General features: G+C 42.2%; 1 protein-coding gene across 3 annotated transcripts; it reads right to left on the minus strand.

The window, feature by feature from the left end:
* Positions 1-344: 344 nt before the first annotated feature.
* Positions 345-25,590, minus strand: Ttc1 (tetratricopeptide repeat domain 1). 3 transcript variants are annotated; one of them, XM_057776150.1, is made up of 8 exons: positions 25,490-25,590; positions 23,907-24,269; positions 16,451-16,511; positions 14,599-14,711; positions 11,469-11,505; positions 10,457-10,605; positions 8,387-8,441; positions 345-987 (listed from the first exon to the last, which is right to left on the minus strand). In XM_057776150.1, exons 2-8 carry the CDS (start codon positions 24,234-24,236, stop codon positions 854-856), a joined length of 879 nt encoding a protein of 292 aa, XP_057632133.1. In that variant the 5' UTR covers positions 24,237-24,269; positions 25,490-25,590; the 3' UTR covers positions 345-853. The 3 variants fall into 3 exon arrangements, with proteins under 3 accessions (XP_057632133.1, XP_057632135.1, XP_057632132.1); XM_057776152.1 differs by having other exon boundaries at positions 25,509-25,574; XM_057776149.1 differs by lacking the exon at positions 25,490-25,590 and adding an exon at positions 25,278-25,383.
* Between the last annotated feature and the right edge of the window lie 1,358 nt (positions 25,591-26,948).

Consider the following 26,948-nt stretch of genomic DNA (forward strand, 5'->3'; position numbering starts at 1 on the left):
GAGGGCACCAGATCTCATTAACAGATGGTTGTGAGCCACCATGTGGTTACTGGGAATTGAACTCAGAACTTCTGGAAGAGCAGCCAGTGCTCTTCTCCGAGCCATCTCTCCAGCCTAGAATCACTAATTTCACAACACACAAAGCTAAAGGTTGCCCCAGATGGCTGTCTCCAGGATTTCTGAATTCTGGCACACTGGGTCATTTATCCAAGATAGTCAAGCAGCAAAAATCTTCATTAGACTTGTGGGTTCAGAATCAGTGATTGAAAGCAGAACTGGTTCTGAATGTCAGAATCTGCTTCAGCTGCTGTTAAGGAAACAAAATTAACAATGCAGTCCCCAACTGTCACAGAAAGCTTTTATTAACATAGAGGAACTCAGGAATGCTGAAGCCCCTATAGTGCAGCCTCTGAAAGAGTATGAGCAGGGAGAGGCAGCAGGAGGGGACTCTGTCCAGCAAGTATGGTCATCACCCAACTGACAGGCTTGCATGGTTAGGGAGAGGCTTTTGCTGGCTAGCACATTTGTGTGGCTCTAAGAGGTCAGCCTTGACAAGCAGGCTTCTCCCAGGCCAAAAACACCAGAACAAAACAAAACAAACAAAACCTCAAACCAGCCAAAACCAGGGACAGCAGCTGCACAGATATCACCTTAAAATGGAAATAATGAGGCTCATTACACCAGGAGGCACATTCCACCCTGATCATAAAATAAGAGCAAGAAGGTGGCTTGGGCTCTACTACACAGCCTTTTTTGGGTAAGATGCTTTTAAACATTAAACACTGGCAGGGTCTTGCCCCTTGTGAACAGTTCATGGCCTCCCAGTCAGCCTTTAGGACTACTGTTATGTCTGTTATCTATTATTATTTGGATTTTGAACAAAATTGATGGAGTAGGAGCCAGTAGACGAATCCTGCTTGATCTGGAAATTTTCTGTAGAGAGCCCAAAAGGTCGCAGAACCAAGTTGCCAAGATCTTTTAGTTTACCTGCAATATAAAAACAGCTCGGATAAATGCTGGAACAAACAAGCAGGAAGGTATCAGTTGACTTTGCCTTTTGTCACAAGTTATAGATATGCTTGCTTTCAATAACCTGACACTTTGGGAGGGTTTCTCGGCCTCTTCTCAGTGATGCTGTCGCTCCCCTGCCTGAGTGACGCTGGAGCTTGAGGTCCTTCCGGTTTCCTCCAAGGAAGATCAAAGCCGCCTCCTGTCAAGCTAGCTATATAATTACCAAACAACAAGGACTTCTGTCCTGAGTGCTGGGCGAAGGTGCTGGCCAAGTCTGGTCTTCTGGACCGTGAGGACAGCAGCCCCCAAACTGACCTACCTGCTCCCAGGAACATGGTAATAGCTGCCTGCAGAATCCAATCCAACATGACACATGTCTACTCAGCCTTCCTCATTTCCAAGCACACTCAGCCTCCTACTCAGCCTCCATAAGACTCCTAGTATTTTTTTTTTTTTAATATTTTTTTTCATTTGTATAGCGCCATCAACCTCCACAGCTCAGAGTCTACTGCCCCAGCTTTTGGCTTTACTCACTTATCTCTTAGGTAATGAAGACATACCATAAACAAGGATTCTTCTACTGCTCTAGGACAGAAGACGCCCATGAGCTTGTGTGTTGAGATGGAACAGGAGGTATTGGGGATTCATGCAGCAGTGGAAAATTTTTAAAACTCTGAGAGTTTGGAAACTCCTGACTGGGACGGGAGAATACAAAGTTTCAATGTTTCCTAAACTGTTAACTTTTTTCTAGGTTTTTCCAATGGAGATAAGGATGAGGGTAGACTGGAAGAGACAGCTTAGTCCTCAGAGCTACATGCTCCTTCCTGTGATCCTTGCAGCAACATTTGCCACCCTGAGTCCCCAACCAGAGTGATGACCAACTGAAGAACCTGTGGTCTCATGGTCTTCATCTGGAGAGCTAGCGCACAGAGCGTGTCTGTGAAGAGTGAATCCATTCTTGGAGACAGCTACCAGAACCGGGGGTGATCACTCTCTTGCAGCTGTCCGGAAGTGAAATCCGGAACACACATGCTCACTGCTGCTGTCTTTGAGCATCACTGACACAAACCTTGGGGACCTACACCCCCAAGCAGCCAAAAGACGAGGAGCACAACCATAGGGACAGATGTTTTGGTGAGGCATCACAGCATCCCAAAATTAGGCAGGTGTCCTCAGAGAAGCCTGAATCATGATCAGCCCCCCAGAACTCCAGGAGCCAGCCCATTCTGAGGTTGTTAAAACAGGCAAGGAGAAAAAAAGTCACCAAAATACAAGGTATCATTGGGACAGGTGTGGTGGTACATGCCTGTAATTCCAGCACTAAGAAGGCTGAGGCAGAACTATCATGGGCTAGCCTGGGCTATAAAGTGAGCCATCATGCTCCACAGTGCAGTGTTCTGAGGCACCAATGATTTGTTTTCAGGCTTGTCCGAATGGTCTTTGAGTATTAAAGACTATTGCAAGCTAAGAGTGAAGTACTCAAACTTCTCTAGGTTCTCATTTTCTCCAGCTGGCTGAAGGACCTGCCTACAGAGGACCTCTAAATTCCATGCTTCTCCAAATGCCAGAGGAAACTACAATCTATCAGCATGCTCAAACCAAGGCCAGCCCAGGCATGTAGGGATAGGTCAGGTGGAGGCTACTCAGGCTCCCAGTGGCTTTGCTGAAGTTGTAGTGGAAGACCCCTCCTTATCTGGCACATAAAGACACGGAACAGAACAGGATTAAGTCTCCACAGCTGCAGAGACCTATGAAAGACCTGATGGATTAATTCACTTAACATGTGCAATGTGCATGTGTGCAGCTTCTTTTGTAGTACAGACAAAGTAAAAATGTGCACAATGTGGTCTACACAGTGACATAGATTAAGAATTTGAGCTGGGCAGAGGTGGCAGATGTCTTCAATCCCAGAACTCGGGAGGCAGAGGCAGGTGAGTTCGAGGCCAGCCTGGTCTTTATAGTGAGTTGCAGGACAGGTGCCAAAGCTATACAGAGAAACCTTGTCTCAAACCCCTCCTTCCCCCCACCCAAAAGAATTTGATAAGTAAAAGACACAGAAACAGTGAGCCATACATCCAATGGATGGGGAAGAAGACAGGAGGCTGCATTCTGTATTCAGGTCCTGAGCCAGGCCTAGTGGCCTGTGGCTGTTATACTGCAGAAGTCCACTGACAGTTTGAAAACAGTTTCAAAATTGACACTTTTGGTGGCAAAGTGAAGAATAGACCCAAGGAAAAGCTTAAGGGTGTTGTGGAAGTTAATTCTGTGGCATTATGCAAGAGGCCATCTATTTATGGAACTATGATATTTGGTGAAGACTCTGATACCAGAACCTAGCCAGGGTGAACTCAAAGGAACACAATAACATATATGGTGGACTCAAGTTATGACTGTCTGAAAAAGTCACCTTTTGCTGTCTGTGATGATGATGCAGAGAAGCAGTCAACTTCCATGAAGACTGGTTAATACACACATTCACGCACACCTTCCTGCTGCTATTTAGACCAGTCAGTGTTCAGAGGCTAAAGCAGCCTCCTCATCCCCAAGACAGCCTATCTGTCATACTTGTCCCTGGCTGCTAATCCTATGTCTCTCTTACCTTGACAACAATCAGATTTCCTTATTCCCTCCTGTAGCAAACTTGGCTCTTTCTTTCTTTCTTTCTTTCTTTCTTTCTTTCTTTCTTTCTTTCTTTCTTTCTTTCTTTCTTTTTTTTTGGTTTTTCGAGACAGGGTTTCTCTGTGGCTTTGGAGCCTGTCCTGGAACTAACTCTGTAGACCAGGCTGGTCTCGAACTCACAGAGATCCGCCTGCCTTTGCCTCCCGAGTCCCGAGTGCTGGGATTAAAGGCGTGCGCCACCATCGCCCGGCGTAAACTTGGCACTTTCAACCTGAACATGCCAACATATCCCTTGTAAGGTAGAACCTATTGTACTAGGATGTTATGGCCGTGAAAAGTTCAAATCTGCTTGTACTGACAAGGCTGTTTAGGACTAAAGATCCAGCTCTGATTAATCTTAGTTTCTCTGACTCAAAGCAACATGTTATCACAACTGATTATGATTATGATTATGTAAGCATCCCTTTGAAGATCCTAACTGTGAGACAGTTTACTGCAAGGACAAGCAGGGATATTCTTCAGTGCTGTGGCTACAGCACAAAGAGGGAAAGATGAAACCCAGTGACTGACCTGATGTTCAGGAAATGCTTCTTAGCTGAGCCGAATTTCCTCCTCGTGCCTGCTCTGGCCCAGAAGCCCTCACGTGAGCTGCCTCTACCACATCTCCCTCCTTACTGTACAGATATATCCTCCAGTAGGGATCATTAAACACGAGTTGCCAAAACATGGATTGATTGCTGGGTTCCACTCCAATTTCACTTCAGTATGTCTGGAGTGGACATGAAACTGAGCATTTTGGCCACTCTACTAAATTTTGAAAAAGAGTCCCCTAAGGCAACTTGGCAACTTCCTTTTGCGGTTAGTTACTGGAATCTTAAGACACTGATGAAAAACTAACTGTAACCTTCCATCTCTAGTAACAAGAGGAACACAGCAGCTGGAATAGTTCCCCTTTCTGTGAAAATCAGTCAGGAGCCTGTTTGCACAGGTAGATGACTCTTACCTCAGTTCAAATAACTGAGATGACAGGAGATTCAGAAAGAGTCACTAGAGCAGAATTTTCAGTCCTACTTTTGTCTGGAAGGGTTCCTGGTTAGAACAGCATAGGATAGAGCATTTTGCAAATGATGAGAAATGCCTAGGTATAATCAGATACTTCTGAGACTTACATTAGCAGCACAGCCACTGAGTACAAACCTCTTACTCTCCCAATAAACCGTCAAGAACAGCTCACATCACCAGTCATGCGTGTCAAAGCCATCCCTAAGCAAGCACTCCTGTGGAGGATGACAGACTTGCTCACTAAGCAGCTACCTAAAGCTGGGTAGTAAGTAATGCTAGGAATTCACTCTTGTCCTTCTACAGCTGAGCTTCAGGAACCATGAAAATGTCTGACCAGTTTCACTTTTATTTACTTTTTTTTTTTTTTTTCGAGACAGGGTTTCTCTGTGGCTTTGGAGCCTGTCCTGGAACTAGCTCTTGTAGACCAGGCTGGTCTCGAACTCACAGAGATTCACCTTTCTCTGCCTACCAAGTGCTGGGATTAAAGGCGTGCACCACCTCACTTTTATTTACTTTTTAAACAAAAACATTTATTTTATATTATGAGTGCACATGTATCTGAGTGTATGTGCATGGGTGCCTGAAACCAGCCTCAGATTCAAGACTACTGCATGTTATGAACTGTAGTATCTTACTGGACATATGAAAGCTTTCTGCTTTTTGTTTGTTTTTATAGACAGAGTTTCTTCATGTGGATTTTTGACTATCCTGGAACTCACTCTGTAGACCAGGCTGACCTCAAACTCTCAGAGATCCACCTGCTTCTGCCTTTCTAGTCCTGGGATTAAAGGTGTGCACCACCATGCCCAGCTGGTTAATTATTGGAAACGATAATATTTTCCTATCATCATTCCCCTGCATTGTAAGTATCAAATTAGTGTAAAAAAATCTTTGGATTTTAGAATATTTGATTTTAAAAACTGTATTGCTAATCCAAAAAAAAAAAAAAAAAAAAAAAAAGGAGCACAGACCTAAACAGAGAACTCTTCAACAGAGGAATATAAAATGGCTGAAAGACACTTAAGGAAATACTCAACATCCTTAGTCATTGACAAATGCAAATCAAAACAACTCTGAGATTCCACCTTATACCTGTAAGAATGGCCAAGATCAAAAACACTGATGACAACTTATGCTGAGCGATTGGGGGGGATAAAGGGAACACTCCTGCATTGCTGGTGGGAATGCAAGCTGGTACAGCCCCTTTGAATATCAGTATAGCGATTTCTCAGAAAATTAGGAAACAACCTTCCTCAAGATCCAGCAATACCACTTTTGGGTATATACCCAAAGGATGCTCAATCATGCCACAAGGACATGTACTCAACTATGTTCATAGCAGCTTTGTTTGTCATAGCCAGAACCTGGAAACAACCTAAATGTCCCTCGACTGAAGAATAGATAAGAAAAATGTGGTACATTTACACAATGGAGTACTACACAGCAGAAAAAAAATGACATCTTGAAGTCTGCAGGCAAATGAATAGAGCTAGAAAATATCATTTTGAGTGAGGTAACCCAGACCTAGAAAGACAATTTCATATGTACTCACTCATAAGTGGTTTTTAAACATAAAGCAAAGAAAACCAGCCTACAAATCACAATCCCAGATAACCTAGACAACAATAAAGACCTTAAGAGAGACATATATGGATCTAATCTACATGGGAAGTAGAAAAAGATAAGATCTCCTGAGTAAATTGAGAGCATGGGTACCATGGGAGAGGGCTGAAGGGGAGGGGAGTGGCAGGGAGGGGAACAGAGAAAAATGTAGAGCTTGCTAAAAATCAATAAAAAATAAAAACTGTATTGTTGACTTGATTTTCATTTAAAAAATTTATGAGATTTTGGTTTAATATTAGGGCAGAATTTCTGAAATGGCCCTAAATATACTTCTGCCACTTTGTAGTATGTATTTATGTCAAGTGGCATTCTCAGAATTGATAATTATAAAACCAAAATACTACACAACTCTGAAAACAATGCTCTATGTCCTATAGCATCAGATTCACCCTAAATTTAATTATGTAAAAATACATTTTCATTACCATGCAAATTTGCTCCTATATTTAAGACATGGTAAATTAAAGAATAATCATTTCTAGAATACTAATTTTATCTTATGTGTATGTGTGTCTGAGTGTGTATATATGCACCATGTGAATGGAGAAGTCTGAGGTGGTCAGAAACAGCACTGAATCCTCTGAAGTTGAATTCCAGAAGGTTGTGAGTTGCCATGCAGTTTCTGGAAGGCAAACTTGGCTCTTTGGAAGAGCAATAAATGCTCTTAACTGCTGAGCCATTTCTCTTGCCCCTCAAAGAGTTATTTTTATATCTCAAACACACACACACATACACACCCCTGTATACATAGGATCATGTAAAAATTTCATGGGCAAAATGGGGGAAGAGTGGAAAAAAATCAGCCGAGTGGTGATGGCACACACCTTTAATCCCGCACTTGGGAGGCAGAGGCAGGCAGATCTCTGTGAGTTCGAGGTCAGCCTGGTCTACAAAGTGAATTCCAGTACAGCCAGGGCCATGACATAGAGAAACCCTGTGCAAAAAGTCCATTAATTCACCTACTATTGATCTATTGGAAAGTCTGTTTGAATTTTCTAGATACTGATACTAAACCATATATGGCTAAGCTAATGTACTTTACATTAAGTTTCCTTTAGGCCTAGGCCTTTGCAATGCAGAGCAAAGATTCAGAAAGTGTTCATAGGAAGATAAGGCAGCTTTTGAACAGGGATGTATGAGAAAGGTTAAACAGACAATGCAAGGTTTGTCTGGAACCTTCAGGTTTTTAGTAAAATAGAATGCAAGAGACTCTGATTCCATCTTGGAAATATTCTGGCAAATATGAGAAGTAATGAAATAATGGGATAAGTGATTGCTCCAACCACCACTCGACCCTTGCCCCATTTTGTGTGTGAATAGAGACCAAAGGTCAACATTGAGTATCTTCTATTCCTGTCTATTTTTTCAGACACGGTCTCTCAATGAACCTGGAACTCTCCAATTCAGTTAGATGGCCATCGAGGTCAAGGGACCCTCCTGCCTCTGTCTCCCCAGCATTCAGCTTACAGGTGTGTACCACCTTGTCTGGCTAACAGTGGGGCTTTGAACTCAGGGTTGCTGAGTAATCTCTTCAGCCCACCCCCATCTGTTTCCCATATTTCTCATGTCTTCTCAAGCCCTAAAGGGATATTTAGTGCCATTTTCAAACAAAAACTCCCGTCATTCTGACATTACTGGCTGTAATGACTACACATTAATGAACTTAAAACTTTAAGACGAGATTATGCAAGGGAGAAACCCAACTGTTTTATGAAATTATCATGTAAGACAAGGTAGAATTTCCATTCCTAAAAAAGCTGATCCCCTCTCTAAGCCATATTGAGTCCCTTGAAATTACAAACAGTTGAGCAGGTCCTCATTCCTAGTATTGCTGCAAAGAAGCATACACACACACACACACACATACAAACACACCCGAGTCTCAATGACACACATGTACATGAGTACACACCTTAAAGCGTGTGCACACACACACACACCAGTCTCAATGAGCACACACCTCAAAGAGATTCTGAGCTGCTGTGTTCTCTAAGCCAATAAAAACACCGATGGGCCTACTCTAGTTCTCCTGGCTGTTATGATCAAGGGAATGGAAAGGAAGCAAACTTACCTAACATCTCTTCTTTTAATCTTTCATTACGTTCTTCAATTTGCTTAGGTAATCTCTGAGGAAAAAGGAAAAATAAGCATTCGTTGAAAAATTTTTATTTAAATCTCAGAAGTGTTTAAAAAAATATGATGTAAATAAAAAGCATGTTAAAGAAAAAAAAAAGCGCCGATGTTGCAAATGACTAAAACCGAGGAAACAGCATCTTGTCTAGTTCACCACTGTATTTGCAGCTCATTCTTTAGGATTTTTTTTTTTTTTTTTGGTGAGACAAGGTGTTGTTCCAGGCTGGACTTAAATTTATGGCATTCTTCCTGCCTCAGACTCCCAACTGCTGGGATCAATAGCATATGTGTGCCAGAACACTGGGGATGTTTCATTAAGGTAAGTTAATTATACAAACTAATGGATTGCATTTTAAAGTATATCATGTGCTTTAACCACATTCACTTCCAATTACCCTTTTCCTATTTTCTCATATGTTGGTAAATAAGAGCTGTAATTTAATAATGGAACAATTGAGTTCTTTATCACAAGCCTCACTCCCACTAACCTCTTATATTCAGTTCTCTTAAAAATATTATTTTAATTTGTGTGTGTGTGTCTATGCCAGGAGGCCTGAAGAGAGTGCGGGATACTCTAGCTGGAGGTATAAGTCGGTTGTGAGCCACCTGCTGTGGGTTCTAAGAACTGAACTGGGTCCTCTGCAAGAGCAGGAGGTACTCATAACCACCTGGACATCTCTTTAGCTCGTGCGCGCGTGTATGTGTGTGTGTGTGTATCAGAAAACAACTTTCTGGAGTCAGGTTTTTTCTGTCATGTAGGGGTTCTAGGGATCACTCCCTAGAGTTCATCTTAGGACATCGGGCTTGGCAGCAAGCACCTTTAACTGCTAAGCGTTCTCATCACCTTCTCAGTTCTTAACTGTGTCTAACCCAAAGGAAGACCTCAATAAAAGTTTGGTGAATAGGCTAGTTGGTGCACACACCTGTAATGCTAATAACTTGTGAGACATAAGCAGAAGGATCACTGAGTTGGAGGCCAGTCTGGTTTATATAAAGAGTTAGCAGCTAACCAGAGCTACATATTAAGACTTTGTTTCAAAAATCCCAAAACAGGATGAGACAAAGTGATTGCTCAGAATTTAAGAGCACTGGCTGTTCTTCCAGAGGTCCTGAGCTGAATTCCCAGCAACCACATGGTGGCTCACAACCATCTAGAATGAGATCTGGTGTCCTCTTCTGGCCTGCAGGCATGCAGGCAGTCAGAATGCTGTATACATAAAAAATCTTAAAAAACAAAACCAAAACAAAATAAGGGGTAGCAGGATGATGAATTTGAGGTCAACCTGAGCCACTATCTCAAACAAACAAACAAAAAAAACACACAAGGGTAGTTCATAATCACCTATTACCTCCATTTCTGGGGAATCAGATGCTTTCTTTTGATCTCCACAGGCACTGAGCACCATGTAGTACACATACATTCATGCATGCAGGAAAAACACTTAACCACACAAAGTAAGGTAACATCTTAGAACTCACTATAGAGAACAAAATATCCCTGATGCAACAAAAAAAAAAGCTTATATAGGTCACTTATTTATTTGTTTGTTTGTTTGTTTAATTTTTTGAGCTAGGGTCTTTCGATATAGCTCAGCTAGTCCCAAATTTATGTTCTTTTGCTCCAGTGCTGGGATTACAGGAGTGTGCTGTCATGCTGGCTCCTGTTACTTTCAGAGTGCAGGTCAAATGGTACATGGTCACAGTGAGTAAGCAGCTTCACAAAGATCTATCTCCCATATATTTGGGTAATCATAAAAATACAATTTAGTTGTAACCCAAAAGACTAAAAAGTCACTGAGTACAAAGCAAAAAGAAACAGAAAATATTTTTGGGGGGAGGAGGGGAGACAGAGTCTCTATTACACAGCTCTGGCTGACCTGGAGCTTGCTATATAGATCAGGCTGGCCTCAAACTCACAGACACCCGCCTGCCTCTGCCTCCCGAGAGCTGGGATTAAAGGCGTGTGCCACCATACCCAACCCAAGAAAATACTTTAAATTTGTTTTACCATACAAGCTTCTCTTGCTTGATGTACCGATGGATCTTTTTCTAGTATCAATTTATAATCTTCCAGTGCTTCATCTAGTTTGTCTGTTTTCTCATACAACTCCGCTCTCCTCAATATTGCACGGATATAGCTGGGGTTTAGCTGAATTGCTAAAAAGAAAAGAAACTGTTATCACAAGAAAGGGTCCTGAGTACCTTTGGAAGAGCCCTCACTCATTGCTGGTGGTGGTGCGAATTAATACAGCCACTGTGGACCTGTTTGGAGATTCCTCAAAAAATTCAAACTAGAGCTACCATATAACCCAGCTATTCCACTCCTAGGCATATACCTAGAGAGCTCCATATCCTGCCATAGAGATAAGCACATCAGTGTTCACTGCTTCTCAGTTTATGATAGCACAGAAATGGAACCAAGCTAGATGCCACCAACAGACAAGTGGGCAAGAAAAATGTTGTACATATACAAAGTTGACTATTATTCAGCTGTGGAGAAAATATCAGGAAAATGAATGAAATTAGAAAGTATAATATTAAGTGAAATGATTCAAACACAGAAAGAAAAAAAAAAGAAGCCTGCACATTCTCCCTTTAAGTGGATACTAGCCTGTGCTGTGTACATGTAGATATCTAAAGAGCTGTGAGTGTGAGTTCCGCAACTAAGATCCTCCACGAGTCACAAAGGTAGGTAATTTGCATGTTCTCCCTTTAAGTGGATACCAGCCTGTGATGTATACATGTAGGTATCTAAACAGCTCTGAGTGTGATGAGTCACAAAGGTAGGTAACTTGAAGGCTACAGGAGGTAAATTCTGTTCCACACTTGATTCTGATATTTACTGCTATAGGAAATAGGCTGGAGCCCACTGAAAGGATGCTTACTGAGATGACGCCTACACAGTGCCTCTGAAAATGCCATCCCATAAAGCTGCTTCTTTAAAAGCCTCAGTATGAGTACACATCCAAACCTGTATGTCTAGCTGAGGCAATGCTCTTTTCAGTCAGCAGAAGTTTTACCTTTGCTGCAGTCATTGATGGCCATTTCCTTCTTGTCCTGAAAGGAAAGATGACATTAACATATGATATTCCTCTAGTTTCATCTCAAGGGCTAAAGCGCTCTACATGGCAGCTCTGCTGGAATTAAAGAGTTCCAGGACATCAGACACCCTCTTCTAATCTCTGAGAGCATCAGGCTTGCATATGGCATACATACATACATGCAAGCATTCCACATACACATAAAATAAATGGCTGACACACAGAACAACAAACCAGTCCTCTTCAGTAGCTAGCGGCTACTCTACCACATCTAAACTGGAACCATCAGGCCCCTCTATAGGGCACAGCGTCTGTTACAAACCTACCCACTGAAGACAGAAAGATAAGCAAGACAAACAAGCACCTGGTTTAGCGTCTGCCTCTAGAAACAGCTGTAGCAAGGACACTGGATTCTGGTCCCAGCTGACATGGTCATGCTACTCTCCTTCTGTGGGGCTCAGTTTCTCATGTCATTTACTAGCAGGCTAAAGTGAATGCTGGATAACAAGCCTTCAACTTCAAATGTCTTTTGTCCAAACTAGTAGTACAATATCACAGAAAGAGGTTGGTTTATATAACTGTTCTACAACTGTAATGAACACTTTAGCAAATACTATTTTACAGAACATTCTAGAGCAGCATCTAAACTGTATTTTGGGATGGCTGAGTGACTGGTAGTGAAGTATGAAATAATCTTTTAGAGTCATGGAGGTTCTGGAACTAGACAGTGGTGATGGTTGTATAACACTGTGAAAACCTTTAATTTATACTGAAATCAGTAAATGTACAAGTATGGACAAATGCCCTGGGTTCCAGCCCCAGATCCACATAAAATCCACATAAAATCCACTGTGTTTGAGAACATCTGAGGCAGAACATCTGAGGCAGGAGAATCCTGAGTTTGAAGTCACTCTGGGTTACAAAGGAAGACTCTGTCTGGTTGGTTTTTGTTTTCCCCCTCATATACAATGCTACTGTATTTTAAAAATGGTCAAATATTTTGGCGAGGGATATCAATGAACTGTCATGAAAACTGTGGAACTTAGGCTGCAACTTAACACTGACAAGCTTAAAACACTGTTCATGTGAATAAAGAGAAGGCTTTTAGATGGGAAGGTCAGAATTATTACTTTAAATGGAAAATACCTAGCCCAGCATATCTTTTATTGCAAATTGGAGTTCCTGAATAACTACCGCCATCCCGCTTGCTGTAAGGTATCATGTTAGTTGCTCTGACATGCTGAGGTCTTGGGCTGCTGCACTTCTCTGGGCTCCATGTTTGCATTTCTGCTCCTGTATACTAATGTTATGCTTTGCTGTAATCTTTGTCCCTGAAACTGTGCATATTAATAATCTCTGGTCTTTCAAACATGTAATAATAACAGCCTATAAGAAAAGAAATGCAGGAGCCCTAAGAAAGATGCTTGTTTCCTACAACTTCGAAATGAGGACATTAAAAACCTTGACATAGGTGGACCATGTAGAAAACACAACTGATGAACAGGAGAAGTGAACTGTACATGAGTGGAGGGAAAACTTGAAGTATATTCATGGTATAGACAATTACTTTTGAAATGTCTTTTTTTTTTTTTTGGTTTTTTGAGACAGGGTTTCTCTGTGGCTTTGGAGCCTGTCCTGGAACTAGCTCTGTAGACCAGGCTGGTCTCAAACTCACAGAGATCCGCCTGCCTCTGCCTCCCAAGTGCTGGGATTAAAGGCGTGCGCCACCATCGCCCGGCTGAAATGTCTTATTTATTGTATACTAACTCACACTAGACAAAATATAAACCCATAGTGGAAAATGGCTTAGGATTTATGATAGATTTGGAGATTGAATGTCTAGTTAAAATTTGCTATGTTGGGTCAGCATTATTGGCAGTATGTATCATTTTAATAACCTAATTTTAGTTATCAATGCAAAATGAGAAGTAAAAACATTCTATAATCAGGTTTTATCAAAGTAATCAATACAATGAAACAATTTAAAATTCTGTATAGAGAAGATTTCTATTATTTTGGAAGATACTTGGAAGATAAGTGGGGGCAGGGGACTAGTTTCCCCACAGAATCTCTGAACATGAAGGTCAACCCCACCTTCTTATTCAGTATTTGCTCAGGCCTGGAATTCACCAAGTAAGCTATGCTGGCTGGCTAGAGAGTCCTAAGGATCTGCTCCCCCAACCCCAGTGTTACAAGCACATCCACAGCACACAACTTTCTCTTAGGTTCTGGAGACGAAACGTGAACCCTCGTGTATACAAGGCAATCACTTAACTGAGCTATTTCTCTAGTTCTCTAATTATATTAGTCTTTTATGGATTTATAACTTGGAACCTGAAACTTCTTTATAAAGAAGACTTAGATATAGGAAGACTCTCTATCTCTTGTTTTTTCTTTTCTTTCTTTTTTTTTTAAAGATTTTATTTTATTTTTTATTATATATACACAGTTTTCTGCCTGCATGTGCCTATAGGCCGTAAGAGGGCACCAGATCTCATTACAGATGGTTGTGAACCATCATGTGGTTGCTGGGAATTGAACTCAGGACCACTGGAGAGCAATGCTCTTAACCTCTGAGCCATCTCTCCAGCCCTGTTTTTTTCTTTTCTTTGATACACGGTTTTTCTGTCTAATAGTCCTCGTCGTCCTATTTTGCACTTAAAGACACCTTTCATCTCGTGTCGGCCACTTCTCCCAGTGTTCCTATTTTTTAATAGAAAACCCAAAGCCTTAGTAACAAGTGTCTTTTAGCCTGGAACTAGTGTTTCTCTGTGCTTCCAAGTCTTTATCATTTCAGAATCTCAAAAGCAGCAGCTGCAGTTATTCTGGGATGCGCACCACTTGGCTCCCTGCTTCACTAAGCCGCCCTAGTGAGTGGGAACTCGTCAGCCTACCTTCATGAAAGCATTCAACTTGCCACTTTAATGTTAATGAGAGCCTTGGTCAAATTTTTCTAAGTATTTTTCTATACACTTTTCACCAAGGAAATGCATGGTAGAAAAAGAATAGCAACTTGAAGTTCCTGCACTTGTTTTGGACACCAGAAGATCACACACGAGCCTACAAGCACTGGGCATCATGCACTTAGGAAATGGCCAACAGCTCATACCTGTTTCATCCTTGCAGCAGCTCTATTTGAAAACAGAACCGACCGATCTGTCTGGAAACAGGATGGGCATATCTGAAGGGCTTGACTGTAAGAACTCTCAGCTTCTATGTAATCTGAGGATAATACCATAAGACCAAACAGTCATGATTTAATTTTGTCAGATCTCAATGCAGTTTGCTACTCACAGAACCAAAGGTTATTAGTTTTAAACATCATTCCCCCTTTCTCCTCTCTGTAAATAGCGCCTGCTCTTTCCAGTGGCACCGGGCATGTGTTTGGTAAAGTGCTGCACATGCTGTCAGTCAAGAGCCCTCAATGCTCAGAGCAGCAGCATGCCTAGTTGCTCAGCTTCCATCTGCTTCAGCAATTTAGAAAAGAATTTCCAAAGGGGTTTAAGGAACTGGATAGGTGAAAGACTAAAATTTAAGGTCCATGATTCAAGGTTCAGAAGACAATTCTAAGGTTTGGGGTATAGCTCAGTGATGGAATGTTTGACCAGTGTGTGTACAGCTTTGGCCCAGTCCCTAGCACTGGGGGTAGGAGGGAAGAAACAAACTATTGGTTTAGTATTAAAAAAAGTAAACGAGGGCCAGGCATAGTGGATGGCCCATGCCTTTAATCCCAGCACAAGGAAGGTAGAGGCAAGTGGATCTCTGTGAGTTCAAGGTCAGTCTGGCCTATATAGTGAGTTCCAGGACAACCAGGGCTAGAGTGTGAGACCCCACCTAAAAAATAAATAAATGCAAAGTAAACCAGTTGGGTGTGGTGGCACATACATTTAATGTCAGGAGACAGGTGGATCACTCACAGTTCAAGGCCAGCTTGGTCTGCCAAGGTTATGTAGGAAGACCTTTGGGCGGGGGTGTTTAACCTAAAAACCATGAGAGGAAAACTTGAGCGCCCTCCATTTCTTAGCTATGTGCACTTTGAAAATGTGACAGACTGCATAACACTGAGTATGTTCTGGAATGAACTAAAATATTCCTGAAAATGGGAAGAAATCAAGAGCACTGCTTGGGTATGAATGCAGCTTGCTCCTCCAATGTTTCATGCACTTGTGGAGAAGATCTACAAAAATCAAAACTAAGGTCGACTAGCAGGTCCTTAGGTGAGCGGTGGTGTTGCCCAGGAGGGAGAGCAGGTGTAGTGCACTGGGTGAGTCTGTATGGCAGCAAATCGTCACAAGTCTGAGCCTGATCCCAGGCCTCTCCCTCATTTCCTGTGTGGTTTGAGATGTTAGCGCTTCCTCCTGCACACATTCCCGCCATCTGGCATGGGACCCTCACCAAGGCAGCCACTGTGTTTTTTGACTTTTAGCCTCCAAAACTATAAGCTAAATCATCCTGTTTCCTTATGAAGTTAGCCTGCCTCAGACATTTTGTTACAATAATTAAAATGTGACCAACAACCCGAGAAAAAGGCACATGAAAGCCAGAGAAAGAGGCATTGGCAAACGTGAAGAAGCTCAGTTCTTGGGAGGCTGAGGAGGAGTGTCACAGCCTATCCTGGTCTAGAGAGAGAAAAGGGATCTTGTCTCAGAAACAAACAAAAAGACCAGAGAGGAAGCACTAACAACCACAACATCAACAACAACTTAGTTTCCTCTCCTGCTGGAAAGCAGCAAATGGGGGCTGGGACGCTACTTTCACAGCAATGTTAAGGTTAGGGTTTTCCAAAGCTAGCTGAAGAGCGTTCTCCCCAATTTCTGGATTCAAAGCTAAGTTACAGGAAAGAAAACCTCCGCTGGTGCAAGAGCGTCATAGTAACTGCCCCTCGCTGTTCCCGGTGTGCTGGACCGTGAGAGGACAAGCGTCGGGTCGGGCGAGCAGACGCGGGGCACTGCGGACCTCACCTCCTTTCTTAAACTGTTCGTTCCCCTCCTCCTTTAGTTTAGCACTCTCTTCTCTTCTTTTCTGAAAGAGATCAAAGAATTACATAATTCCTCACAAAATTATAAATGAAGTGTGGTGGCTCGTGCTGTAGTAATTCCAGCGTTCAGGGGGCTGAGGCAGGAGGATGCTGAGAAATTGAGGCCTTGGGTTATAATTGAGACTTGTGTAAAAAATAAAAACTTAAGCTTGAGTGTCTCCTATTAGCTTCTAATAATTTCAGCAACTTATACAGGTGGCTTCAATTTATCAAACACAAGGCAGAACAAATGATAGCCTGCAGAGAAAGATGGGGCATGATGAGTCTGCTTCCTTCAAGGGACAAGTGACACTGTGCTTGCTCCAAAGCCAACTGGAAGAACCATCTGGAGGTCTGCTTCCCACCACTGGACAGTGTTCTGTAAAAAGCCCCCCTCCAAAAGCAAGCAAGCAAAACATCCCATAGAAGCCTCTCCCCCAGCTCTTTGTTTAATCCTGAAACCTGATTAAATAAAAACTTCAAAGGGGGAAAAAAATAACGTAAGCAAGCTATTTCATGAACAAGTGAAGCTTAAAACCTAAATAACTGGTACTCTCAAGATTAGGAGCCATACCTGGCGGTAGTGGCACACACCTCCAACACCAGCATCCCGGAGGCAGAGACAGGCAGATCCCTGAGTTCGAGGCCAGCCTGGTATACAGAGCAAGTTCCAGGACAGCCAGGGCTCAAGAGAGAAGCCCTGTCTTGAAAAAAAATTAGAAACTAAAATAAAAAATTTAATTCCCTGGAAAAGACCTGTTAATGTATTAGTGAGTCCATGTATTGTTAGATGCTGGGTCAAACAGAACACCCAAATCTCGGTAAGGGTGCTAAAGTCTAACATAAACCAATACGACTCTTTATCAGATATCTGTACGTGAACAACAGAAATTCATTTCAGGAGACAGCATGCCAGTAGTACAGCATCTGACTAGCATACTTAAGGCTCTGGATCCAACGGCCAGCACCAAAAGTAAAAGGCAAATGCACCCCTTTCCCATAGCAAGCCACGTGTTCTAAGAGTGTACAGCTACGCAGGTGACAGTGATGATAAAGGGAAAACCTGTAACACCAAGACCCTATTTTCTCAATACTCATAAGATTAGAGTGTGTTCTCCAGTGCATGGGTTACAGGTTTAGACCACCAGAAAAACACAATCCTAAGCAAAACATATTAGGGAGTAGATTTAGGCAAAGATACCAGGAACTCAGATATCAATGGGAAGCTTCAAGTACAGGTTGAAGAGACAGGACAGGTTAGGGCACAAAGCAACGCTCCTGATGACCAAAGCAGAAAATGATTAGTCTAGCCAAACAGACTGTAAGAGCAGCTCTAGTTACCTCCTTGTCTAGAGTCAAGGTCTTGGTCAGAGGTATCCATAAGCCACACACAGGTTACCTGACTTGCCTGTTAGGAAGGGGAGTAATAGACACAGGTTGTAGCTACTCAACCCGAACACAACATAAGAGGCCTGTAAATGGGAATGCAGGTTTGCATGCCGAAGAGCCAAGAAAACCCCATAAGAAATGCAGATAACAGTTATTTTAATGCAGAAATCTGTCAGCTTCTGTCCAGATTTTAGGGTCTTTCAATTTTCTCATTTTAACTCTAATCTCAGCCTCCTTTTATGTCTGTTCTCCAGAGGCAACTCATAAGGGTGGTTCTACAGATTCGGATTAAGCAGCAAAGTAGATGAGACTCTTGAACGGAGAGGGAGGAAGACATAGGAGACCACTCATTCCTTGGTAAATTTAACATTCAGTTTTCAATGGGCAAAGATGAAAGCCTTGACACATCTACAAAGGGACAGATTATCGGGGTCAGCCTGAGAAATTTTAATGAATTCTTTATAATCAGAAGGATAAAAGTCAAACTACCAAAGACAAGAGTTCTAGAATATAATTCTGAGGTCAATTACTCTACTCTGGCTGATAAACTGTCACCCAATGACCTACAGTGCAGTAGAGAGTCACTATCCCCTCTCCACTGATGGTGTAAACTGAGGGAGGATTAATGCAGTTATCAATACCATGTTGACTGTCTCCATGGAAAGAACTAAAAATAGCACTTTAAGGAGAAAGTTAACTATCTCCTAACTGTGCCAAAGATGGACTTGACTCCAAAACAAAGATGGGATCATTCTATGGCTTAAACACTTCCTTCAAAGGACAGCCCTCACCGAGAGGAGTCTCTCGCACACGCTGGCAGCTGTGCTGGTATTCTGCAGCACTATGGCACAAATCTTCCCAGGTCCTGTTTTATGAACACAAGTTTCCCGTGTACACAGAGTCCTCTCACACACCTCCACAATGACCTTTCCAGAGCAGCCTCACAGGCAACATCTGCTCTTGAATTCTATTTCCACAGAAATTGGAATCAAGAAATATTACCAAGCTTTTTACTCAGTATGAGTACAGAGAACATAGGGGAAAACAGTAACATTGCTCTGTATTATAAACCATCAGAAAAACTGGCAAGGAAAACCCCAAAACTTGTGCCACTGACAAGTGACGAAGTTTTCAACAGTTAAGTTCTGCCTCGCTCAGAACGGAATTGCCCTCTCACTCACAGCAGTCCTCATGCTCCAGTCCTGCCATGTGCTAAAATTACAGGCTGAACATCACACCTGCCTCCAAATCAGTCTTCACCACAGCACTGAAAACTCAGCACATCTTACTAATACAGCATTTCCTTGCTTTCTGTCTTTTGCCACACACAGCAGCTCCTTTGGGCTCCCAAGACAATGAGAGGTAAGCATGGAGCTCCTTTTACAGACAGGAAAAAACAAGATTCAGAAATCTCTTGCTTTTGCTGGGTCTGCCTATACAAATCTATAATTTCTGCTACTTGGAAGGTGGTTAAAAGAGGATTATGAATTCAAGTTCTCAATGGACTAGTGGTGCACTCCTTTAATCCAGCACTGGGGAGGCAGAGGCAGGCAGATCTCTCTGAGTTCGAGGCCAGCCTGGAATACACAGCAAGTTCCAGGACACCGAGGACTACATAGAGACTCTGCCGCCCACAAACAAACAAACAAAACCACGTGTGTGTGTGTGCACATGCAAAAAGATAGAAGCTTGATCCACAACCAGAAAAAAAAAGGAGTCAATAAAAACTGTCTTGGAGGCCTGGGTTTAATCCTCAACAGACACACACGTACAGACATATACCATATGCTCATATACACATACCCCAAATCTGTTTCTCTTGAGTATCTTCAGACATTAGATCTAGCTGACTTGTAAGTAGATAATCAAAAGAGGAAATCCAAAGAACTAAAACTGTTTAAGACTATAATCACAGCATCTGGAAGGTGGAAGCTGGAGGATCAGGAGTTGGCTAATGCCAGGCTTAGTTCATGAGACTCTGTCTCAAACCCCCCACACCAAAAACAAACAAACAAAACCAGTCATTATGATAGCTCACATCTGTAGTTTCAATACACAGGAGGTTAAGGGATGAGGATTGGCACGAGTGCAAGCCTGGACTACAGAATGATACCCTCTTTCAAAACAAAAACAAACAAACAAAAAAGAAAACCTCAGCCCCCTTTAAAACTATCCAGGGCATAAGGACGGATAGATATATACATATGGGGGAGTACAGAGGTAGAGTCAAGGTTATGCTCAGGTCAAATAAACAGAGCTAGACACAACACTGGTAGGCTAAAAAGAGTGATTAATTTTTTTTCTGCACACACTTAGTATGTAGACAATAACACCGAACTTATGGTATTAGAGAGTAGATTCTCTGGTGGTCAATATTAAGTGTAAATTTGACAGAATCTAGAATCACCTGGCAGATGGGTCTCCAGGCATGCTTTGGAGAACTGAACTATCTTTTTTGTTTTTTTTAAGAACTTCTTCTGTGGCTCAAGCTGGCCTTAATTTTATAGATCCACCTGCCACTGCCTCCTAACAGGCAAGTCAGGTAACCTGTGTGTAGTTTATTGGCTACTTCTGCGCAAGACCTTGAATCTACATATTATATTACTAACATAAAATAAATGGAAGCTAATAAAGAATTGGAGTGTAACCCAATAGAACAACACTGGCTTAGCATGTGTAAGGTCCTGGGGTTTACAGGCACACACCACTGTGCCTGGCTACTAACTTTTTTTCTTTTTGTTTTTTCTTTGTTTGTTTGTTTTGTATTTTGAGAAAAGGTTTCTCTGTATAGCCCTAGCTGTCCTGGAACTCGATTTGTAGACTAGGCTGGCTTCAAACTCAGAGATCCATCTGCCTCTATCTTCCAAGTACTGGGACTAAAGGACTGGTTTGGCTACTGATACAGATGTTAGCTTAATATTTCTTAAAAAAACAAAACATAACAAGACAAAAAACCAAAAGCCTGAACTACTGACATAAACTGAACCCAAACTGACTTTCTGGAGAATTGTTTCTATAATGCTAGACAGTATTTGATTTAATTTGCTGAGTCATTTTTGTTCAGATAGTTCATGAACTTGGTTATTTTTGCTCTTTATTTCTCTTTTGATAAAACACATTAGCAGAAATACAACACCTTAAGATGGACGTGGTGAATGACTATAATCTCAGTTCCTGGAAGGTAGAGGCTGGAAAATTAGAAGTACAAGATCATCTTAAGGTACACAGTGTTTGATGCTTGAAGCCAGCCAGGGCTACCTATATGAGACCCCATTTCAAAATCCTCTCCACCCTACCCCCTAAAGATAACTTTCATGTTAAAACCAATTTATTTAATAGTGAAAAGTGACTGTGAGGTATATGCTAGCAATACTTGCATGCAGGAGGCTGAGGCAAAGGCATAAAGAGTTCAAGTCCTGGGCTACACTTCAAGGCCTTGTCTCAAGAGGAAACAAACTAGAACACAGTAGCTTACCCTGCAACCTCAGTACTTTGGGGAGCTGAAGCGCTGGGATCGGCAGGATCGCCATGATTTGAAGCCAGCCAGGGCTACATCTTAAGAGCCTATCTCAAAACAAGCAAACCACCTCAAAGAAAGAAGGGGGAGAAAGAAGAGGTAAACTAAGGATGTAAGACCACAGATGATGTGCAGTAAGGGGATTAGTCACTTAGTGACTGTGAGAACTGAAAAGCTCTGAGATGGGTTAGAGGGCAAAAGGATTAGATTCCTGCCACCCATGCCCATGACAACCTGATTCATGATCCTGTATCCTTCCTGTCTAGTGCTTTTGCTAAATTCATAGCACATGGTAGGATCAGGGCATGCTCATCTTGAAGTAGGGCCACATTTCAAGTAAGCTACTCTCTCTTCTAAAAGTTCATTAAAGTTAAGAATTTCCTTGTTTTGTGTGTTGTTGCTGGACCTCTTCTCAGCTTTGCCAAATGATATTTCATATGAAATCACTTTAGTGATTTTTTTCCCTTTCAGTTTTTTGAGACAGAGTTTCACTGTTTAGCTCTGGCTGTCCTGGAACTCGCTTTGTAGACCAGAGTTGCCTCGAACTCACAGAGATCTGCCTGCCTCTGCCTTCCAAGAACTGGGATTAAAGGTATGTGCCACCAACACCAGACTCATTTTAGTAATTCTTTATGAACCCTGAATCTGCCACATGAGTTATCTCAACCTATTCCTTTGGTGTTCTATCCCAAACACTTCACCAAAGTAGCTCTTTGATGGTATAAACTACAATCTTCATTCAAGCTTTTTGCAGATAAGCTCAGATACCATGGGAACTTGTCAGACTATCTGGCTTGTCAAGTAAGGAAGGAGGGCACCAGGAGGGCAGCTGTGTCTCCAAAAGAAAACCTTGCCCAGATATCCATGGGCAAGGAAGCTGAGAATGATGTTTTGTTATTTAATGCTACACCACACTGTGGAACTGAGTCAAGGATATCTGAGCTGGAGGAATCTGTTTGGCCATTTATTAGATGTGTGGTCTTGGTCTTATCACCTGCCCCCACACACATGAACTTAAAACAAGTAACATTTGAGCTTAGTGGCTTGGACACTGTAGGCTTCCTTCACAATGTGTTCCTTGACACTTACTGTGCTCTGTAGCCACAATGCCAACAAGGTATTCGGGATTCACCAGTCATATTTTGTTAATAAGTGATTAACAAGTACAACTCATAACACAGTTCTAAATCAATTTATAAAAAGTTCATTACAGAAATCTCAGCAACTTACTTTAGGAGTAATCATTTAAAAAGACAAAGTAGAAGGTGGCAATCAAGATGTAGTTTAGCAACTGAACACCTGCCTGGTATAAGGACTTGGATTTGATCTCTAATGCCACATAAAACAAAACAAATCAAAACACAACAACAACAACAACAACAACAACAATCTAGCCTGGCAGTGGTAGCACATGCCTTTAATCCCAGCACTGGGAGGCAGAGATAGTTGGATCTCAGTGAGTTTGAGCTCAGCCTGGTCTATAACGTGAATTCCAAGACAGCCAGAACTATTACAAAGAGAAACCCTGTCTTGAAAAAACATAAAAACACACAACAAAAAAAACCCAGAAAAACAAACAAACAAATCCAAAATTCTTATGTGTAGAAACACGGTATAAGCATGTTACAGACCTCTAAGGTAGAAAGAAGACAGAGTTCTAAATACACAGGAAAAACCCAGCAACTTCTTTGTTAAGCTGCATGCTCAATGCTTTCCTGTGCTACTGCCTTATCTCAGTCTGTCACTGGGAAATCACTCAGGACAGTGTTACTCATCACGGATCGGGTGGTCTATTAGACTTTCATCCTAGACCACTTTTTTTCTTTTTTTACTTTTCTTAATTTTTTTACAGTCAAGGGTCTCAATGTGCACCCCAGGTTAGTCTCAAATCTAAGGAATACTGAGGTTGCAATCAGGTGCTACCATGCCAATACTGTATTTATTTATATTTAACATGGTATGAACCAGGCTCTGGCTGTGCATGCCTATCGTCACATCACTAGGGAAGTGGAGGCAGGAAGACTGAGAGTCAAGTTCAGCCTGGGCTATGTGGTCACACCCTATTTTAGAAAACAAATAGCCAGATGGTAGTGATGGCGCATGCCTTTAATCCCGGCACTTGGGAGGCAGAGGCCGGCAGATTTTAGTGAGTTCGAGGCCAGCTTGGTCTACTAATAAAATTCCAAGACAGTCAGGGCTGTTAAACAGAGAAACCCTGTCTCAAAAAACTAAAAAAATCCAAAAAAAAAAAAAAAAAAAAAAGAAACCAAAAATAAACAAAATAATGAATTAAAACCTTAAGAGTTTTAAGCTAGGTAGGCATGGCGGCTCAGGCGTATAACTAGAGCATTTAGGGCGTAGAGTCAAGAGGACTGCTACAAGTTCATTTTACATACCGAGTTTCAGTCCAGCAAAGATGACACTGAGAGACCATATTTCCCAAAAGTAACAACGACCAAAGTGGCTTAAGAGACAGATTAAGCATCAAATTTACCTGTTTCTCTTCTTCTGGCATGTTTTTTTCCAGTTCAATTAGGTATTCCTCATCGAGTTCAGAACTAGAATCATCAGTGGCTTTGTCCCCCACCATATGTGCCCCTGGCTGTTCCTCGTCGAATGAGGCACTACAGTCATGAAAACACTCCTCTTCTCCCTGGTCCTCCTGTGGATGGGCACTATCATCCTTCGGTAGTTTGCTCTGGGAAGGCTGACCCTTGGGATCAGAAACCTGGGGGCCGGCTGACTCTGCTTCCGGAGACTCTGTAACTTTCAAACCATTGAACAGATCTTCTGGAACCTTACAGTTTTCTGACTTATCATCCATGCTGAGTTCAGGGAGGGAGGTGAGGCTAAATGTCTGGAAAAAGAAAAAAAAATGTGTTATGTAATATATGTATTTATGTATTCTTAAATTCTGTCTCATACCTAAACAAACCTCCACATCCAATCTCCAAAAACAACTTTCTATTCTCTGACTGGGAGTCATTATTTTTAAAAATAGGCTATTGCCAAGTGTGGTGGCCCATACCTGTAGTCATCACTAGGGAGATGGAAGGCAGGAAGTTCAGAAGTTCAAGGTCATTCTTGGCTACATAGCAAGTTTTTGGTTAGCCTAGGTTACATGAGACCCTGTATTAGCCTGTTCTCCCAGGCTAATAGATAATAATAGATATCTATTAGATAATAAACTCACACTCAATACCAATTATCATTTTAACTGATAGTGTTTCCTAGCCAAATATGGTAAGGCCGATATCCCACTTCCCAACGATGTTGGAGATAGAGTCTCAGGCCTTGTGGTGACACCGTTATAACCACTGAGTCACACCCTCAATCCATACCCTAAATTAAAATGCTGATTCTAATGTGACTCTTCCATATCCCGCTCTTGTCTGGGTAGCACACATTAGGCAGCAGCCAAAACGTGGCAAGAAGAAAAACAAACGGTTCTAATCTTTGTTCAGAATAAATGACCAAGTCGTCAACTGGAAACAACGCCATCCGTCTGGGCCACCATCGCCCCCGGAAGGCGAAGAATAAGTTTCTTGTGGAGTGCAAAATGGCATCTGTGCCCAAACCCTGCCCATTAACTTAACCGAAATGCAAGCGGTACAGTCTAGGTAGCTGATTCTGAAGGGGGGGCCTTTGCGCAGGAATTTTTAAAAGGATACACCAGAGGGTCAGAACCAGGTATCGGAAGGGTTGGTTCTCAACCCTCGCTGTGCAATTAATTCTGCTGTCCAGATCCTGACATGATTGATCTGCAGTCGGGCTAGGACACCGGTATTTTTTTAAGTGACCAGGTGATTTTTATCGTGGAGCTTATTAACCACCCCTGTCCTAAAAGCTGAGTCAGAACACCCACTCTCACTCTGGTCGCAGCAAAACCACGCCAATGGCCCAGTGTCGCGTTTAAGTCCGAATTCGTCCTAGCCCGTTCCAAGAAAAGTTAAAACGGAGGGTCAGGAACGCGCAGGCTTCGCCTCTACGCGCATGTCCCTCCCGGATCTGAGTCAAGGCTGGGAAAGTGCATTCCCGTGCGATACCGCGCCTGTCCCCCCGGGCCACACTCCTCACCCCACGCCGCGAGACCTACGAAGTTCTTCCCAAGCTCACGGACTTCTCTTCAGCTCTCTGGCCCCGGAGGGAAACCTTCTACTTCCTCTCAATCAGGTGCACTTCCGGCCTCACTGACCAATGGCGTCATCGTTAGCAAAGCATTCTGGGAAATGTAGTGGCCAACTCGAAGAGAGTGAGCGGAAGTAGCTGTGTGACGTCACTGTGCGGCTCAGTACTATGAGCCACAGCTGCTATCTTGAGTTACGCCAAAACTTAGCACATTTTTTTTTTTTCTCCCCAAGACAAGGTTTCTCTGTAGCTTTGGAGCCTGTCCTGGAACTAGCTCGTTTAGAGCAGGCTGGCCTCGAACTCACAGAGATCCGCCTGTCTCTACCTCCCAAGTGCTGGGATTAAAGGCACATCACTTTTTTTTTTTTTTTTTTAAAGCGAGTGTTTGTTTTAAAAAGTCACTCTGGCGTTCCTCGTGATAAGAATGTGTAGAAGAATCCTAAAACAAACTATCACCAAATAAACATTTTCCTTCAGTATTTTCCTAAGTGCCTTTCAAGATGTCTGCTAGGAGAGTAACGGTTCTATGACACTAAATATTACGTAGGTGTTCAATTCATTTCCTCATGGTTGTACGGGCTTTCTCAGAGCCTGTCTTATGATATAGTGGAACAGAAGGAATGCAAAAACAGGTGAGTTCAGCTGCTGCGTGAGCCCCTCTACCTGTGAGATAAGGCTTCCATACCCTCAATTATCCTGTATTATGCCAGGGATCTGCAAAAGTGGAAACAATGTCCCTTTTCTTGAGACTGGATTGCAAAGATGGAGAAAATTAAAGAGATGTGGGGGAGAGAAAGGATCAGATCTGGTTGAAGTCTTTCCTAGGCTGAGTCAAGAATTTCCCCAAGGGGCTAGAAATACGGCTCAGTGGCTGAGAGCAGTGGCTGCACTTCCAGGGGACCCGGGGTTCAGTTCCCAGCACCCACATGGCAGCTCACAACTGTCTGTAACTCCAGTTTCAGATCTGATACCTCATCTGGTCTTCATGACCACCATGCATACATGTAGACATTCATACACACAAAATAAATAAATTAATAATAAAAAAATTGAAAAAGAACTTTCACAGAGTTATACAAAATTTCATAGACAGAAACACTGTTCTCAGCCTGGTCTACAAGAGCTAGTTCCAGGACAGGCTCCAAAGCTACAGAGAAACCCATTGTCAAAAATCAAAAAACAAACAAACAAAAAACAAAAAAGAAAGAAAAATTAGAAACACTGTTCCTTTAATTTATTTTTAAAAAAATATAGATGCTTTAAGAATTAAAATAGAAATAAAACATGCTTAAGGTTTAATTATACCCAATAAATCACGAACCGTATCTCTGGCTCTAACCTGTAGTTTTCCCACAAACAAGCTTGTGAGGGGGCTAGTGACATGACTCAGTGAGACAAGGCACTTGAC

Source organism: Chionomys nivalis, chromosome 7 (genome assembly GCF_950005125.1).
Source record: "Chionomys nivalis chromosome 7, mChiNiv1.1, whole genome shotgun sequence".
Lineage (NCBI taxonomy): Eukaryota > Metazoa > Chordata > Mammalia > Rodentia > Cricetidae > Chionomys > Chionomys nivalis.